The following is a 20790-nucleotide window of genomic DNA, read 5'->3' as shown; positions in this document are numbered from 1 at the left end:
GAGAGAATAAAATAGGGAGAGTTAAATTTGCATATAAATGGAATAAGATTGTCAAATAAAATAAAATTGTTAAATAGGGAAAAGAGAATAGTTATAATATATTGTATTTAGAGTAAAGAAGATTAGTGATTATAAAAAGGTAGGGGAGAAAATAAATTGTTGTTGTATCATGTAAATATGTATTGTATATATGTTCAGTCGTGGATTGGTGGGTACGCTGTATTTTATAGTAAACAATGTATTTGGGAAGCATGACTAAATAAAGCATTTATTTCTAGCTCTTAACGAAAATTTTTCTTAGCAAGTACAAAAATGAATTTTAGCCACGCTTCTTTAAGTTCAGTGTAAGAAATGTGTCTAATTGATCCTTTTTCAATGGGCAAAAACTTAGAGAATTCTTCTGTTTCATTGAGTTTAAATAAAATACTTGGTTTTCATATTGTTGGAGAAAACCCCTCTTTTTTGTTTGTATTTAGACACAAAAATTTTTTTTGAATCCTATTACATGCACTATATATCATATTATCTTTAAATATCGTTGATTTTGTATGTTCTGAACCATGCTCATTTTTAATTTTTTTTTTACTATTTGTTATCAAACACAGTATTACGTTCAAATTATAATAAACACACTTCGTTGATATCTTAATGAAATATAAGTAGTGGCTAATGCACGTTTCCAAATGGCAATAGGGATTATAGGAACTCTAAATAAACATTGAAAGCCAATGTATTGACTTTTAGATCGTCAACACTTGTTCGATAAAGATTCAGAATATACAAGACCTGTTTTATAATTTTGTAAACAAGCTAATTTTGTATAAAGATATCTTTCAGAGAGTTTACATGAGCCGGTAAATGATGGCCGACAAGACGAAGTTTATTAAGGGTACCAGTTGGTTGATAAGCACTCGTTGATGATGTGAGAGGAGTTCAAGATTTCGCCTAAACTTTGAACAAGGGGTTGATTACGCCAGCCACTTCTGTCAAGCCTTGTCATGTTGAAATAGGTGTAACCCTGTATTTGAAATATGAGCCCTGGGTGGCTATCTTTCTATTATTAATACTTAATACCAGCCTTCCACATTTTGTGCACGTGGGATGTTACGTCATGTGCAATCCTCTCCTCTTTTTTCTTTATTAACTTCTTAAGCTATACTATATTAATTTATATTTAAGTTTTATTTCATTCAATAGAGCTCTTTTCAGTTTTTCTTATTAATGAACTGAAATTTATATAGAAAATTTCAAGATAAAATTTGCATCTCTTAGTTGTTATAAACTATTTAGTATTTATATAAACTACTTAGTATCTCTTAGAGTTTTATAACTTTTTATAATTCACGACATGCAACGGACACTCCAGCAGGTCGGCGACTCCTTGATCTCTTTGTACCTAATGCTGGCACTAATATTAATTACTATGAGTTACTATGGCTACAACAGCGGAATCCAAAGCATTTTAAGGCATGCCTAGTAAAAAAAAAATTACAATAAAGACAATTAGTGATGTTCAATTTTTACTTTCTGATAATATAAAATGAATGAATGTGAGGGGTGATGGAGAACAGTGCCTCCAGCTTTATGCGTCTGCCTTGACTTGACCGTTATTGGGAACTTAGGAATCAATATTATATAAACTTGGATTTTCCATCTTTTCCAAGCATCCCTGATGAAGGTATATACTAATAAACTAATATATTAATACTATTATTAGTATTAAAATACTAATCAATTAATAATATATATATATATATTAGTAAAGCAAGAAATTCTGGCAGAAACTTTGGCACTAATAAATATGTTTACTTATTCGTGTTCTTCACTGAACGCTCCAACTCCTCCAACTATCTTCTCCTCATTATATTATGATAAATGGTGAACGAAAACTATATGGTGAGTATTAACCATGATGTACCTATTCACGGGGTCTTCATATATTTCATTCTAAGGTTCACGCTCCTTCACTAACAAAAAGCACGAAATTAATATGATTAATCATACTATTCACTGCAGTTAGAATGTATAATTCCATTATGTGTCTCATACATAGAGCTTTTTAAAATAAAAATATTTAAGTAATCCTAACAATTTGATCAAAATAAACTACGGTGGTCCCGATAGGAGGTGCTGGTTTGACAATATTAACCCGGACATTGCTTGGAGACCCCAAATATACACCAATGATGGTTAAAGATACATAATCGATAATAGTTACCGATACACGGTAGATACACAATTATTCTTGACAGGCTATTGCAATGAAAAAAATAAATCAAAGCAACAAATACTGAAGAATGTGCTGTTGTTTGAAAAATTAGGATCCCGTATTCTAATCAGGTTTATGAAATCCAAACATTTCGTGTTCTCCAACGTATAACCTCAGAGTTAAATTTCATGTTCTGATGTCAAATTATTTGACAGACGTTAGAGTGTAATAAAATGACCATAGGAATACAAGGGCATTCGAAACGGCCTCCCCTCCCCTAAAGCAAAATGATATACATTGACATATATTGAGATGGGTAGACCAAAGCCTGGAGAAGTGCTCTGGTACCCTTTAGCATTCCAAAGGGGAGCTTGCTACCACCCCTAGCGGCCAACGATACTCCGGCCAGGCACAATAATACTCAAGTGGGGGGATTATCTTCTGTCTACATTTCATTGCAGCAAAGTATCATTATCTAGTAATTATCTATCATTATCTACTGTAGAGTGATTATCTCATTATCTAGGTTTTTGAACTATTTTAAATCATTTTTTACTCATAAAAATTTACAACATCATAATAAATAAATTTATAGAACAATATATAACTGTTATCGACATCAGAGAAGTTAACTCAGCGAATGGTCTAAAATAAAAGCATTTTTATCTCTTCCAGGTTACAGAACTAGACGTTAGAACTTCCTTTTTGAACTTTGAACCAATTTTACTGATTTAGAATAGTGCAATCGATTACATTTAAATAGAAGGCACAAGGAAGTTAGAACGATTTTAGTTTTCATTCCTATTAAGAATGTTTTAAATAAAACAAGACTTACTAATAATGGGACTGTAATCAAAGTTTATATTAATATTTAACTAATATCTATAACAAAGCCCTGATATAGATTATATGTTGGATTTAAATACTTTTAAAACGGTGTTTAGAAGCTTTTTCAATCTAAAGTCTTCAAATAGCTTGCTCGCCTGAGACTCATAATTTTATCACACACTTGGCTGGAAGGAGGGTACAGTCGTCATATCCAGTTATTCTGTTATACCTCCAGCCTAATAATTGAGTTTCAGTGAATACAGTCCAACGACAAATCGATTTCACATAAATTATTAAGACAAAGCCTGAAATAAATTAGGTGAGAAGAGATTGCAATGTGAATTGACGAGACTGTTTCTCTATTTGTCGAACGAAAGATTTCTCTTAAAATGTATTTAATCGTAGAATGTATTTATTTTAATCGCTCATACAACAGTGCCTTACCGATATTATTCGATATAATATTTTTTAAGGTATCATTTAATTATTTTTATTTTTACTTACCTATATATGGAATATGTTGGTAGGGAAAGTATTACGCTCATGAAAAAATTAGCATTCGAGTTTTCAACGAAAGTCTATATTTTGAGATCCCCGAGTACAGAAAAACCTAGCCTCGCAAAATAGTGGGCATATCTATGAAACCCCAAGCAGGTGTATGCCTGGGATGTAACAGCGAATTTTACGATAAAATTGACTGTGCAGAAGTGCCACTTAAAAGAATCGATTTTTCACAGGCTTCCAATTTTCTCCAAAACGGCTCTAACGATTTCGATCTAACTCGGCAAACCAATGAGTAGTCAAGTTTTATTTAATATCAGATATGTTTCATTTTCATTGAAATAGACTGACTCCTTTTAGACACATAGCCCTCTTAAATGCTGAATTTTCCAAAACTATTTCTGAAAAGCAATTTTATTTGTTTATTTGAAAAAAAAATAAACAGTTCTTATTCTTGCAATAAGAATAGTCTATAGACAAAATATTAAAGAATTTTATGAATTATGAAGGAGAAAAAAAGGAAAACTTTATAAATGCGATTTGAACGAGAAATGCCAACATAACCAGATCTTTGCCGATTGCATTTCTGTTTCGTTATCCTTTGTTATGCTGTTGTATTCTTGGCAGCAATAAAATTTACATTCTTTATTTCCTTCTCGAGAAACCTTAAAAAACGAACTTTTTTAGCAACAGAAAAATACATTTTTTTTTTTTTTTCGAAAATCACAAAAATAGTGACAACTTAATACGGGCTAACTGGCCTACACAAAACTTGTGGGCATGGAAATGAAAGTTGAGTGATGCAATTAACAGCCGAAATTGGAGGATAAAAATAAATCCCATCAAATTAACTTTAATCTTCATCGTAATTCTGCCGACTGCCCTACAGTATACTTTAATAATGCTGCTCTGTAGAACAGATCCGCTACCTTGAACTTCATCTGGACAAACGACTAACTTGGAATCCTCACACAAGACTGAAAAGACAAAAAACAGCACGTCGAATCCGACTATTACAACACTTACTAGACAAATGGTCTAAACTTCTAGTTCATTACAAAAGACTGATATACACAACTATAATACGACCTATCTGTACATACGGAGCTGAGCTTTGGGGCTCCACTAAACCTTCGAATTCATCTCGTATCCAATCCTTACAACCCGGAATCCTTCGTGAAATCCTCAATGCTCCTTACTTTGTCACAAAAAGAATCATACATAAAGACCTCAATATTCTATATGTAACCCGAACCAGATATCATTCCTTCCATTATAAATTTCCAGACCACCCAAACCCATTAGTTTCTAACCTTGTTCCTCTCCCATTCCTAACAACCCTCCGAGGGGCCTTAAAAGAAGATGGAAGACCTAACGTTATTAGAGTGCTACCAATGGGTAGTTTGTCTACAACCCTGTATCATTCAATTATAAACTTATATCAAATTTATCGAATGTATTATTATGCACAGTTATATATTTCAATGAAGATATAAAAAATAAATAAAAAGATTTTGATAATACAAATTCGTGTTACCATTATATTGTCCCAATTGGGGGTTTCCAATTTATTTTTAAAATCACATAAGCCTCTGTGCTACCAAGTAAAACATCATATATACAAATATTTAAATTGAATGAGTTAATATTTGGTATGTAGTGGGTCGGAGCCAATCTTTAAATCATCCCTTTTTTTATCTTATATAGTCCTGTAAAGTACCATATATATATATACAGTTAATTCTTTTATTTCGTTATCTTGATTATATTATAATTATCTTTGTTTTAGGTTTGACAGCCGAATTCGTAATTTTTTTTCCAAGATCAGAAGTCATTCCTATCTTCTTAGGTTGTGGATAAGTAATTCTAAAATTCTTAAGACAAAATAGTTAACAAAAATTATCTTTATCAGACATTTATTGTGCGGCCTATCGTAATCGTTAATTCATTACTTCCATCTACAGACCCACTCCTTCTTATCACGCCTTGACTTTTCCGTTTCCACTATACCCGCAATGTGCGAATATCTAAAGCCGACTAACAGAAACGGTAATATTTTCAACAAAGAATTTTACTGTTGTTGTTAGCACAGTAGCAGAGCCATAAATAATGGTGAAAATCAAAGTTTACTGTTTGCCTGATCTTTACTGTTAATTTCCCCAGGAATGGGGTGTTAAATCTCAAACAGAAAAATGCCTGTGTGAAAATTCTTTGTAGCATACCCGACACTACGGAAGCTGACACCTCGCATTCTCTCCAATGCCATTACAATCTAGAAGATATTTATGCCTGCCACTATTGTTACTAAGGGTCTCTTCTGTATTTCCTGGCAACTGTTCTTAGTTTTACTTTACCATCTGCTGGCAGACTTCGACATCTCCGCGTTCTTCGACTCCCTTATAGAAGAAGTTACGGGCTTATAATGAAGGGGTCATGATAAGCATTTTTAAGGCGGAGAATTATATATCTACTTAAATAAAGAAGATGCTTCTTAAATAATTTTTGAATGATATTTTTTTTTAATTTTATATAATTTAAATTTTCAAGAGAAAGGCAAAGTTTGATCAATGGATTTAGATATCATTCGGTTGATGGTGGTTACATGTTATATGTATTATATGTTTATATGTATGCGTTTAATTGAACATTTGCCTGTTTGTGGCAGTTCATTTAAATAAATACAATTTTGACTAATGCTGAATGTTTTATTCTTTAGAAAGATAAATTGTTTCAAATAGAATATGTTTAGCACGCAAAATTTCCCTAAAATGTGTCACTAACACTGTTAGTTATACATATATGTTATTCGTAGTTATACAGTTTAAATAAGTTGACAATTTCAATCCGACATATGAATAGGTAGGTAATTAAAATGAAAATTTCTAGATTTAATTAAAACAATAAATTTATTTTTGAATTCGAATCATTCTTAAAAGATAACAAACTGGATTTTTTTTGTCAACTAATTTTTATCCTTCTAGCAAACGTCAATATATTCACTTCTCAAAGTAAAGTTTTTTTTTTGCTAATTTTAATTCTATAACGACAACTCATTCAGTTTATAGTCTACTGCCAAATATGTTTTTTTACTCAATCTTTTAATAAAAAATTAACCTTATCATTTCAGATTCTCACATGATAATTTTAAATAATAATCTTCAAATTTATATCTCGGGAGCATACAATTTTGATTGACAAATCATTATATGATTAACAATATTTTTTTAATCATAAAAACAAAAGGCAACTTACTTAGTAAGCTAACGATATGTTATGATAAAATTTACATAAAGTAACTACGTATATCTTGTTTTTACCTTAGTAATTTTATTGACATTTCTTTGTGTGCATGGTAGTGAAATTCCATTTGTTTTTCATACATGTTGGTATTAGGTGCCTATCTAAAATTTTGCTTAAGGAATTTTCTTATCTAAAATCTTGAGTTTGTGCATAAATCCCAAAATGACTAAGAATCTTATACAAATACTTAGTGCCCTAATTCTTAACAATTGTTTATTGTCTTATATAACAAAAGAGACTGGGAAGTTGATAGACTGAGGGTAGTCAACTAGGCTGAGTATTACTCAATTATTCAGCAAAGGACACAGAATTGATAAAAGAGCCAACAGAATCCTTGGACGGGCCGCCGGGCTGTGGGTGGGGGTGGTGGAAGGGTTGAGGGGGCGGGGTTAATCTAGCGGCAGCCAATGAGCTTTCAGGACGGACCGCATCGATCCCGCCATCTCCTCCTCACTCCAACCAACCCCTAGCCCCACCCCCAAGGGGAGAATAGTCCAGTCTCAGACAATAAGCTGTCTTATATTAACAATGTTTATGTACTTTCGTCACATAATGGTCATTTATCACAAATATTGATAGTCATTAACAATTTATTACATCAAGTCGTAATTATCAAGTCATCATTACATATCATTAAAAAAGGAGATAATTAATAAATAATGGTGTAAATGGATAGTAACAAACTATTAATCCTCGGGACATTTTATAGTTCTACGTATTCATGGAAATTTATAGTATTCATTATAAATTTAAAAAAAAATAATATAATGGAATAAAAAATAAGATGTTTTGTTTTGTTTTTTAACAAGTTTCAAATGTGTTGGATTAAATTATCAGATAAAAAGCTTAACATAACTAATAAATTATAATCAAAATATTTTTTTCAAACATTTCGTTTCCTGGATCCTTACAAGATTCCAACTATCAAAACCGAAAAGGTCGTGTTTTCCCTTAAAACCACTCAGAAACACCATAGGCCCACTGGCCACGAGCCCAGAGAGCTGTCTGTCCATATGGCCCCCTAACTCCTGTGATCTATAAATTAAAACGAAATTAGGCTAAACTGAGAAATCGCATTTCTTTAAAATATATTGAGCGGATTCTTACTAATCTTGCTAGATATATATATAAAACTTAAGTTTAAATGTTGGCTTAATAAATATATTACCAAAGAAATAGTGGTTAGGACCTATGCTTCCATCTTGTTAATATGTTTTATTTGGAATAATTGGAAAAGAAGATAAAAAATTCTCTAACTATGAAAAACTAAATATTAATGGTTATATTTGTTGTTCACTTCAAGCAATTGCAGATAATGACTATTCTAATTCTTCTATTGCTTAAAAACCTTTAAAATTGGGGCAAATTATAAACTTTTACGTTACACAAAGGATTCAAAACATACAATAAGAATTTTTCTTGATTTCTCTTTTATAACTGGAAGGTACGTGATCTTTAGTATGGTTTACAAAACCTAAGAAAAATTTAGGAAGAGTTCTGTTGCTCAAGAATGATTTCTTAGCAGTCTTAGTTTCATGCGATTCAACACAAGAGATAAATATTAAAAAATTATTTAGACAATTTGGTGACAACTCCTTTTGTAATTTAAGAATAGATTATGGTTTATCACTGATACATTTTATGCATTTGGTCAATAAAGGTGTTCTAGTCAGCGTGGCGTACCATCAACTGCAAAATTCCGGGAGCTGATGATAAACAAAAAGAAATTAACTTGTCCCCGGTTGACGATCGTTAGTGTTTTTTTCCTTCTCCAGTTCCTGGGACGAATCCAGTCGGTTCCCAGAAGCTTGACGCCTCCTCGCCTCCTAGCTCTGAAAAACATCCGTAAATCTTATTCCTTTGGTAGGGCGCAGTCTTAGCGCCTACGGTTTGTCGATCAACTAGCAGTTCTTGTTAATCTAGGTAATGAACCTATAGGCCATAGTGGTTTGGTTCGTTTACCTAGTTGCGAATATTTTGTTGGTTTGGAAGTTAAAATTTGTTTTACTATAAGAATATATATGTGTTTAGCAGAAAAAAGCATAGGAATCTGATCCAAAAGTGGAAATAATTATTAAATTACAAGTAAAAAGGTTGAGAATGCATTATCATCACATATCAACTAATTACTGTTGGTTAGCTTTAATAAATCATATTCTAACGTAGTGGAATGATCAGTTTAATTGCCTTTGATTATATACTGTTTTATCCATTTTAAATCTTTATCAAATAATCAAGATAATTCTCAAATTCAGGGGGAAAAAAATGCAGGTTTTATAATCAAATATTATAGTATAATTATATAAATTATGCATAGGTAGCATATAAAATGATAGTAGAGACGAGATGACTCTAGAATTTTGTGATTTTTTTAAAGTTTAAAAACGTATTATTCGTTTTATGGCTTAGGTACAACTAGAGCAAGATATATTTTTGACATAATTTTAAAGAAAGGAATAGGAAAAATATTGGTGTTGTGGGATACCTCGATATTTTACCACAAATTATAATATTGGATACCTTGTTACATTTATTCCATAAAATATATGTAAGTTTTACCATTATAGTTTTGTGAGATTCTTCCAAATATATTTTGTACTAACCATTGTCACAAAACTCTATCATAGTAAAATTAGAGCAAATAGTGAACATTATGAATATATTTGAGTATGCATCCTTTTGAAAAAGTATTATTTTCATGGTTTCATAATTCAGAAAATTCTTTTCAAAACAATTAAATTATAAGGTTTGTATCCTACTCGATGACTATAAAGTAAATTTTTTTTCGAATTTAGATAAATTGATTTTTATAATAGTTAGGGTGTATAAATAATAATAAACATTCCTAAAGTATTTAAACTTAATCAAGATTATTTTATTTTAAATATGTTTTCATTATCTTCTTCTTATCAGATACCTGAGCGAACGATCTGTCTCTTTTCCTATCCCGGGAACAAATGTATCTACAGCCAAAGGTATTTGTCCCTGCTTTGTTTGAACAGTAGCACATCTGGAAAAAAAAGTTTTATTTTATTTTTTATGTATTCTGTAGATCAGATTCTATGTATGTAAGATTGTAAGATGGTCGTTTAGATATCCTTCATTAAGCCAAATTGTACTATACTTTACCTTAGAGTTCCCTCGTTAATATGTAGCCTGCTATTTCGTGGCCTCCTCCTTATGCTGCAGCGTTCCAACGACGTCGTAATAGCTGTTCTTTATGAATTCTAGAGAAGCCAAGAAAACATGATATCGCATGCAGCAATGCATTGCAGCCTAGAGAGCACATACGTTGGAAGATTTTTTAAAGTATTGTTCCATAGCAAAATTAAATGGTTAACGTCATGAAAAAAAATAAATGCGACTTGATAGAACCAGGCAGCGCAGTATTGTTGAAGCCATTTTTAAATATTATAAACATAATTTATAAGTACTGCAGTTATTTGTAACTCATATGGCATGGCACTGTGCTACAAACTCCAAAGACCCGGGTTCGAATCCGGCAGTGGCATATAATTATTTTCTGTTTCATAGTAGCCGTGTGTTAGCCCTGTTAGAGAGCACTCTGGGGTCCACACAGCCTCATAAAGTGAGTAACTTTAATTTGATAAAAATTCTTACACAACCGTTGGTCTAGTAACAGTACTTCCTTATAAAGTACTGCATCCCCAACCCTTCATGGTTTATAACGAAAAAGATTTAATTTTTTATATATATATAAATACTAAGGATCTTAAGATTCGGTCTCAATAATTAACTATTCAAGATTTTATAGTTCTCATAATCATGCGAATTTTTTCATAACTGATGTATTCTACACAACTAATAACTGCCCACTAGAACTCACAAAAGTCTTGAAATAATGCTGAAAACACACAAAACTCTAAATACGAGTACTCTAAATCTGTAATAATGCAGAATTATTCCAGAACATGTGAGGTTTAGTTGTAGTAGACGGTTAGAAGTTTATGTAGAATAAATCAGTCAACATATAATTGGCATGACTTTGAGAACAATAAACTCTCGAAACGTTCCTTAAATATAGTTATTTATTATTTAAACAACGTAAAAAAAAATATAAATAGGAATTAATTCTATATACAATGATTCGAAATCATTGGTTCATTTATAAATTATAATCATAATTTATTCTGTATGTTTTTCTACGTATAAGACCCCAGGATCTTATCTCTAATATATTAGTACAAAGGCCCAAGAGGAGGAAAAAGGCAGTTATTTCACCCCGATTTCCGATTAATTTAATGAAAACTATGTGTAATTACTAGTAAAAATTGATGAGTCTGCCAAGTATAGGTTGGGGAAATAAAAAATGGCACCTGTTTCAACACGTTAAAAAAAATTAATTTTTAATTCGGAGCTCTATATCTTTACTATACCAACAACACCAGAAAAACTAAGAGAACTACTATTTACGTTCAATAGTTCCCGAGTTATAGCAACATTTCATAAAAAATGAACTGGAAAATGAGAAAGTACGTAATTTATTTTGAGAAATCCATATCTCCAAAATCCGTACAGATGTCTATTAGCACTCAAAGTAAAGCTAGTTTAATGGGCTATAAAGTAATTTATCATGTTTAGCTTCGTAGGAGTTGTAGGTTTTATGATATTTGCTCAGATAAATTGATTTATTGTAGTTCTAATAAAATCTCATTAGTAAAAGTTATATTCATATGTGAATATCATAAAAACTATTACCCTTACGAAGGCACGTGACATGAACTACTTTATAGTAAGTTATATTACCTTTATTTTGAGTGCTGGGAGACACATGTACGTCTTATAGTTTCTGTGAAATATATTTCCAAAAATCAAAATGTTTATCCGAACAACTAGAAATTAACAATTTGTGAATTTATTTTGACAAATATCATATAAAATATTACTCCTACAAAGATAAGCCTTATAACTACTTTATCTTACATTTAACGAGCTTTAATTTGAGTGCTGACAGATATCTGTACGTTTTATGGTTCCTGAGATATAGATTTCTTAAAATAAATTCAGTAATAAGTGATTTTTCTTTACATGGTATATGTATATTTTTAAAAAGCTATATCTCGATAACTATTAAACGTAAGTAGCTCTATTAGAGCTCATATTTTAGCAAATTTACTCTACTTTAAATGATATTCTCTTAGGCTTTCTAGTGCTATTGGTAGATTTATAAATTTTGAGCTCTAAATGAAAAATTAATTTTTGTTTTAACGTTTCGAAACAGCTGCCATTTTTTATTACCCCTACCTATACTGGGCAAACTTATTAATTTGGACTAGTAATTATACATAGTTTCCATTAAAGTAATAAAAAATTGGGGTGAAATAACTGCCTTTTTTTCCCCGGCTCTTGCACTATTGGTAGTTTGTTGATGACCGATAGCGTATATTATTTTGGCATGATATTTAAGGGCTGGTGCTGCCTGAGATGATAGCTGTCTTGCTTATATATAAATAGACGTATGGGATTCTTTTTTTTTTTTTTTTTGAGGGGAGTCAATCGAGTAATTTTTGACATGACAAATCAATAATATATGAATGTAACGTACAGAAACACTCATACATTGCCCTAAGTATATAACATAAACATATACTGAGAGATACTGGTAAATAAAGAAGGATGAAAGATACCGGGGGGAGTTTGTGCCGGTAGATTTGAGGCGGTAATAAGTGAGGATGCTTGGCGTGCCTCACAAATTGAAAGCTCCCACCACTTAATAAGTTTTATCATCCCTCCCTCCTATCTCTCCTCCCTCTTATACCCCTCCAGGCTTACTTTCGTCAATATTCAGCTACCAGGTTCTCTCTTCTTTGAAAAAAGAGGTGGTCTTAGGTTTCTGTATCAAAAATAAATATTACTTTTACAATAATATTTATTGGGATATATTGAGAGTTTTCAATTTAGAGTTAAAAAAAGAAATAGCATATAAACAAAAAAAAAGTCACGAAAAAAGTATATAAGCATAGTTTTGGAATTATTTAGAAGTAGAATACATAAATGGAAGAAGAAAATATTGAAAGAACGCACCATTTTTAAAGAAATGGAATAGTCTGATGAACAGAAGGGCATTCAGAATGTATTTTAGAAACGATTAAATACCCATTATTCCAGTTAAATACATAATGCATTACAAAAAAATGAGAGGAAATATTTTAACAATAAGTATGCTTAAGGTTTAAAAGAAGAGAATAAGGGTTATTTATTCATTTTATTTTTTAAGAATTTAAATTAAAATAGAAATTTACTAGCTAGTAGGATCGTATTTTAGAAACGTTTAAAGACCCTTTATTCTAGGTAAATTTACAAACTATTATAAAAATATGAGAGGAAATATTTTAATAATAATTATCATTAAGGTGAGAAATAGAAGTATGAGGGTTATTTATTTAATTTATTTATTAAAAATTTAAATTTAAATAGAAATTTACTTAGCTAGTAGGATCGTATTATAGAAAAGATTAAAAGCCCATTATCCCAGTTAAATACAGAATGTATCTTGAAAAGATACATTCTGTATTTTAGAGAAAATATTTTAATAATAATTATGTTCAAGCTATGAAAGAAGAGAATGAGGGTTATTTATTTATTTTATTTTTTAAGAATTTAAATCTAAATTATCCCAGTTAAATAAATTATTTTTTTAAGAATTAAAATCTAAATTATCCTAGTTAAATACACAAACTATTATATATACATTGAGTAGGTTTTGCTGAGCTTTATTTTATTCTCTTGCCTCCATAGATACAATTTTGATGTAGCCTGAAATATTACTAATTTTCAATAATTATCTGGAGTGTTTTGAATAATTGCATGGGTTTAAAAAAATAAATATAACAAAAACCTCAGTAGCCAAAGATTTACTACCGGCATTAATAATTAATGATAATATTAGAATTTTAAAAACAATTTTCTTAAATTCCATTAAAACATAAATCTCTACCTTGGTATAAGAAGGGTTTAGACATTTAATTCCTATTTTGTGTTTACGCTAGTTGTTTATTCGAAAATCGTGGAAGTAACATTTAATTCTAACTTTATTTTTCTGTTGTAAAAATTCGTATTTTAGGATTTCTGGAGGTGGAAATTACGAATATAAATTTTGTTTCTGCTAAGAATATATCAGTTTAACAAAAGATGACTCGCAGTAATCCAACCTGGATAGGTCGGTCGGTTTCAGCTTTTCTTGGTAGAATCGGATATTTCTTGTTTTAATTTTTTTCTCCTTTATGTATTTATAAAATTGTTTAATATTTTGTATTTATGTATTGTTTATTATTGGTAATAATGAAAACTGTTTAATTTTTTTTTTACATAAGCAAAATTACTTTAGAGGAAGATTTTACAAAATCGTCATTTAAGGCCTGTCACAGTATTTAAATCAAAATAAGACTCAGTTAATATTAAAGACCATTTTATTCTGCATTCACACGGCGAGTTTAAACAAAATCGTTCAAGTCGTCCAGAAAATAAAAAAAATTAGCAAAATCGAATATATAAAGTGGGGATTCTAGGCAAGACGATTTCATCGAAAAATTGCTGTTGCATCAGACTTGAGGTCAGCTGTTCACAGATATACACTATTTTGCGAAGCTAGGTTTTTTTTTTTTTTTTTTGTGTCAGGGGACCTCGAAATATGTATATCCTTCAAAAACTCTAATTCGAAATTTCGAACGATCACAATACTTTCTCTTACTACATATTCCATTTATAGGTAAGAGAAAATAAAAATGGCCACAACTTGAAACTTTTTTCCAAAACGAATAAAATTGGCATTGGACTTTACTTTACTGAGGTACAGAAGTAAGCAAATTGAAATTGTATTTGGAAAATATTTTTACTTTCAACAACTAATAACAAATTGGTAACGTACATTTTTGTTAGTAATTTAATAAATTTATTTCTTCAAATTCTGTAATGTTAGTGTCATTGCCTGGATCTCTAATAATTTTTTCAACTGAGAATAGTTTCTGCCAAACATATTTAAATAAAAAGTTATCGATGATGCTGTTAGATTGTGAAATTAAAAAAAAAAAAAATACAAAGTAATGAATAAAATAGTCGATGTATTTTTGTATTTATTATGTGTACTTTATTACAGGCAGTCCACGATACAACTTAGGTTCTATTCTATTCTAATTACCCAAATTTTTGGTATTTAAAATTCGAATAATTGAATTGGGAGAAAAAGAATTTTAATACAAATATTTAATAAGTTTACGTAGTAATTCTTGGATACAATCCTGACAATATATAAATAAAATGAATGTGTATAATCCAAAAATATAGTTTGTTATTTAATAGAGATTTCTGTTGAAACAATTTGTTTTTCAATTTCAAAAAAGTTCTTTTGTAAGGCACTTTTCAATTAGTTAACTTAATCCGTGATTTTTTTTCTCAAAAAAAATAATAAATAAAAATCATGGATATTATTCCGATATATTTGTTGTTATGTCCCATCCCTCATTTTAGTTTTTCCCCCCTCCCTAGGCAGCGCTGGTGGTCATAGATACGGTGAACAGGTTGAATTTCCCAGCCTGAGATCAAAGGCGCCGCCCCTCCTCAAGTTCGTTGCACTTCGTCCTGTCTTTTCCCGCCCAGAACTGCATTTCTCTAATCGTATAATGATCAATAGTACCAATGGGTGCTTAGAATACTGTACTATTTTATAGAAATGTATAGCTACTATACATTTCTATAAAATAGTAATATTTTTTAGTAAAATATAGAATATAGGATATATAGAATCATTCTTCTTTAGATCTGGAATGTAAAGAATTCGATCTCGGTTATTTAAGGAATCGAACACGATGAGTGGTTCACATATTATTGTGCGTTACTTGTATCGCATTTTAGAAAGTATTTAAACGTGAATATATATTTGCTGAAATGCCAATTATATTTTGTATTGAAAACGAAATTGCACATAATATTTTACTTATGCATACTACACAATTTAACCTTACATCCATGATAATACTAAGGAGTTTTTGGGGGCAAAATGTCTTAATTAATTCAGCTAAATCTATTTATATAACGAATAAATGACTTCTAGAACAATTCAATTATTTAAAAACTCGGCTTCTTCATAGTTATAGTTCACAAAGAGCACCGTAATTCAGCAACTGCTTATTTTAAATCTGCTGGTACAAAGATATTTACTAATGAAAGAATGTTATTAAACTAGAATTATTCATGTTCTAATTTTCTATTAATTGATATAATTAATAAAACATTGTGTTTATCTAATTCACTTATTGTTACGGAATTTCTAACACATTAAATGCCAATATTGTTGTACGTACTTTGTAGTATAATATAGATATATTCATCAAACAAATGGATCATGAAGAGAAGAATGTATAACCCTGTTGCATATTTAGATGTAAGATCAATTATCCTCCCCTCTCCCTTACGGGATAGATAAGAAAATATTTAGCTGTTTTTTAAATGATTGCTTGGGTATTATCTAAAGGTGGGCTACATTTAAGGAACGAAATTATCTCATACGTAATCTCCAGATTTTTGGACACAACAATAGAGGTGTGAAGCATTATGTAGACTTCTTGAGTTCGCCTTTTTTTAATATTCGTTCTAACAAAAAATAAATTGTTGGGAAACGGGAGATGTTTTTTCTAAATCAAGCTTAAGTTTTTTTATTTTTTTCAATAAATAATAACGATACGCCTTTATTTAAAATAAGTAAACAAATAGAGGAGTCTGCAACAATGAGATGGTCGCTTCCAAACGCTCCTTCATGGTCGAAACTGGCCAAAACCAACACAAGAGAAAAATGTTAACGATTTTCACACAAATTTCGTTGTTTGCCCATTATGACCAGGAAGAAGTGGTTTTTTGAACAATTTAATTCAATACACTAATAAATTAAATTATGGTAGCTACGATTTAGGACCATATCTGTAGACCCTTGGAGATAAAAAATAAAAATAAAATAAGGTCAACGATGGAACCATCGTAAGTCCTTATTGCTGCTGACTCCTCAATTGTCTTTCTCTGAACCTTTGTGTTATTCGTTAATTTTATCGATCTATATGATATGCAAAAGACATTATTACAGTTATCAAATGACTGTATAATTAACTGAGCCTGAATCCAACAAAAACCAGGCTCATAGCCTCAAAACCCTTTCTTACTATAAAATTATCATACCTCAATAACATCCAACCCATCCAGTTTCAAAACACCATAACGAACCTTTGTTCGTCAACTTTGATCGGCACTTATCATGGAATAACCACTTTCCCAAATAACTGGAAAAACCATCTCAATCCTCAAAAAGTTCCTTAGACCCCGTGATTCATTTCCCCGAAGTACTCGTCACTTTCTAGTATCCTCCCTTATTCTTCCACATTCTTCCTTATTCTTCCACATTTCACCTACGGTTGCTTAGTGTGTGGAGGACTATCCATTTAACAGGAAATTAGACTAAAATTACTGATAAACTGACTTATTAGATTTACGTTCGGTATTCTCAGATGTTCTCATGTCTCTCACTACTATTCCGAGTTGGTTCTATCTACTTTAAGGAGCTGTTCTTTCCTTAGTGGAAGGATAATAGTTTTGTAAATTCTAACATTTAAGTTATTGGATAGAAGGCACGAGCCTAGTAATTTCGAAGTTGAAAAATAACCATGTCCCGCTTTCAACTCCTCATCGCTTTTATTTCCTCCTCAGTTTCGTTTTTTCTAGTTACCATAGAACCTAAGTACCTAAACCTAATCACCTGCTATGTCTATATCACTGAAATCTTGGTAATGTCCCATAACTTAAAAAAATCTACAGTATGATTTTAATATTTAAAAAATCGTCAGATCATTCCCGGGACATCTCGCCTCAATCTTCTTTTGTTGGATGCCTATATTCTTTTTCTGGCTTGAGGATGTAGCATTCATTTTTATTGTTTTAAATTTTATTCGGAGCTTAGAGGTATCTCAGCCTAAGCGACAATATGGCTTTTCTGTTCCAATTTCATTTAATATATGTTTAATGTAATTATGAATAAAATTTTAATTTTATTAATGAGATTTTTTTTTGTTTTCCAGGGTTGGAATCGCAAGTGCAGGAGTCCTCGAAGGACCTCTACTGGTTTTGAAGACACTTCTTGTAAATATCGCCACTGAGAGTGTCCTGTCAGCAATGCCATCATCATCACCATTATTTATATTATTAATTCTGTTGCTGTTCTCACGGGAGGTTTGGCTATTGTTATACTGTTTAAAACCTCACCATAATACTTATCAGTAATCTGTTCAGTAGTTGAAGTAAGATTAAATCTACCGTTCTGCTACCATCTGATAACTGTGTATCACTTTCTTTTATCTCATAATAACATTTTCAATCTTGACATTTTTCCACTATACCTAAAAGAAAACATATTTAAAAAGGTTAGAATTGATCACTATTGAATATATTTTACAAAGAGAAAGTCTGCGATATGACTATGACTATTCCAAATAATTAAGCACTAGATTTACAATTTTTAAAAAAATAGCTATTTTTGAAATAAAAAAATAAATAATACAACTATATTATTCTTTAGAATTATTTGAGTTTTATTAATTTTTCTTTGATTCTTTTCTTACTAAATTCAATTACCTTACAATACCTGTTATTATATAAAAATAGTATCTCAATAGTATTAAAATTAAGTACATATATTATTTACTTCTTATTTAAGGAAACATAACGTAGAAAGAATCCATATTAAAATAAAAATAAGCATTGTTAATTTCTTAAATAGGCGAATTATTGTTTTTAAGTTGAAAGCGATACACAGAATATTTTATTTTCAATGTTAAATAAATATTTATAATAAATGTCTTAAGGCAAAGTCCTCTGTTTTAATCTACTCGTGAGAGCATAGCCATCGTGTATATTTCGCTCATTGTAGCTAATCGTCTACCATGATATGTTAGTATTTATATCCTATAAATATATATATATATTTGGAATTAATGTTGATTAGGATGGATATATATAAATATATATATATTATTTTGTGTAGATCTGTCTAGTGTTACGACTTCACGGGTCTTGTTTTGGCATTGGTGGATGATATTTCAAATTATAATATTTGTTATAACACTCAACATATTATTATTGTTATTGTGATATAAGTGCCATCCCGGAGATCATATTCTATTTTAATTTCATTTATTATTTGAATAATTAATTATAGCTTTATTGAAATTTTCAAAACCGTGCCCCATTAGCTCTGCGACCGTGTGATAATTTCCAAGCGAAGGAGGATGTAATTGATAAATACGTAATGTTTTAATGATAAAAGACAAAATGTAAAGTGTAAATATATATTTCTTAAAATTTCTTCGGTAGCGAATAACCAGAGCGATGGAGCTAGGGACCAAAAGAAAAAAAGTTGGACTCACCAGCCATTGCAAGGCCCAACTGTATATTATGTTATATCCTAGCTTAGTGTTTCGTCGGAGAAGAAAAGTGCAATGTATAAATTATATCTTACACAGGCCTGCTCTGAGTGTAGAATATTGTTGCCATATATATCTGTATCACATAAGCAGTGCATTGTTGTTCGATCTAATGTTAATAAAATCTAAATCGCTATTATATTGATTATTTTGTCAAGTTCCTACCCTTTCCTTTATTTTATGGAATAAATATCTGATATTTATTGAATTGAGATCTGATACTAAGGTTCTACGAAAGATTTTAACCAATAGTACCCAGAAATATATCACTAATATCAAGAAACAACTCTGTAATGACAATTCTCAGTAATAAATATAAATTTAAACCTAATCTAAAAGAAAAAAATTATTCAGTCAATATTCCAAAATATTATATATCGTCGCTTTACTATCTAACTTTCTCGTTAAGAAGTACTTAATCTAACCTTCCATCTTGATCATGAACATCCAACTTAATCAAAACCTTCCAATTTCAAAATACATACTTCAGAAATTTTGATAGTAAGCCGACAATATGTTGAAAAATTATCTATTCAATATACAATCAATTTTTACAAATTATTCCTTAAAGGTTTTCTTTTTCTCAGTATGTGATATCTTCATTAATCGAACCAAAATCCAATCATTCCAATCATTTGGGAAGTAATCTTCAAATGAATTGAAAATATTAATTATTAGCTTCCATTTTTTAGTTTTAAAAAAAGGTTATAATAACCAAATTAACGAATTTAGAATCCTTCAATGCATTTAATGTTCTGAACAAGTATAAGAGAGTAAAACTTCAGCAAGCCACCCACATCAAAGGGTCAATGGATGATCTGACCCATTAAAACCTTGAAATAAAAAAAGAAACCAAAATTATTGAATTTTGTTTCAATGTCCATGATACACATTACGAAGAATCTCTACTCATTAAGGTAATTGCATGTTTAAAGTTTTTTAAATGAATGAATATTTAAAGTATTTACAAAATAATTAGAACTAATAACAATAAAATACATATATATATATATATATATATATAATTAAGGAAAACATATCTTGTTCAAGAGGAGTGGCGAAACATAAACGATAACAAAACGGATGTGCTCCCCAGGAATGTTATTATCCACAAGTTCGCAAGAGTTCGCCGACTTTTTTCAGAGTGCGATCGTATCCTGTTGTTGAACTACTGTAACAGTAACATCTCCCTTGGTAATTAGCATTTGTTACAGAATTCATCCAGCCTTATTTTCTTCTGAGAGAAAAAACAAAATTAACATTTCTATAGAGATTATTCACAATTAATTATTCGCTAAGTTATGGTATTCACAACATACTCTTCAACTGTCTCATTAATTTTATATATTCCACATAAAGAGAATATGCCCTCAATCTGTTCATCTGGTATTAATGCTTATGTGAACGTATTTTAAATAAAATATTTTTATTGTGTAATAAAATTTATAAAAATACTATATAATACAAATAATT

General features: G+C 30.3%; 1 protein-coding gene across 1 annotated transcript in view; it reads left to right on the top strand.

Moving 5' to 3' along the window:
• Positions 1-19456, top strand: part of vg (vestigial) — a 197200-nt gene extending 177744 nt beyond the window's left edge. Inside the window, exon 6 of the mRNA XM_014419813.2 lies at positions 17917-19456. Coding sequence (XP_014275299.1) covers positions 17917-17966 — 50 coding nt within the window. The 3' untranslated portion in view covers positions 17967-19456. The remainder of the gene's footprint in view (positions 1-17916) is intronic.
• The last annotated feature ends 1334 nt before the right edge of the window (positions 19457-20790 follow it).

Source organism: Halyomorpha halys, unplaced genomic scaffold (assembly GCF_000696795.3).
Source record: "Halyomorpha halys isolate HHAL.00 unplaced genomic scaffold, Hhal_1.1 Scaffold251.1, whole genome shotgun sequence".
Lineage (NCBI taxonomy): Eukaryota > Metazoa > Arthropoda > Insecta > Hemiptera > Pentatomidae > Halyomorpha > Halyomorpha halys.
The sequence above is the reverse complement of the archived record's forward strand: the minus strand, read 5'-3'. Positions and strand labels throughout refer to the sequence as shown.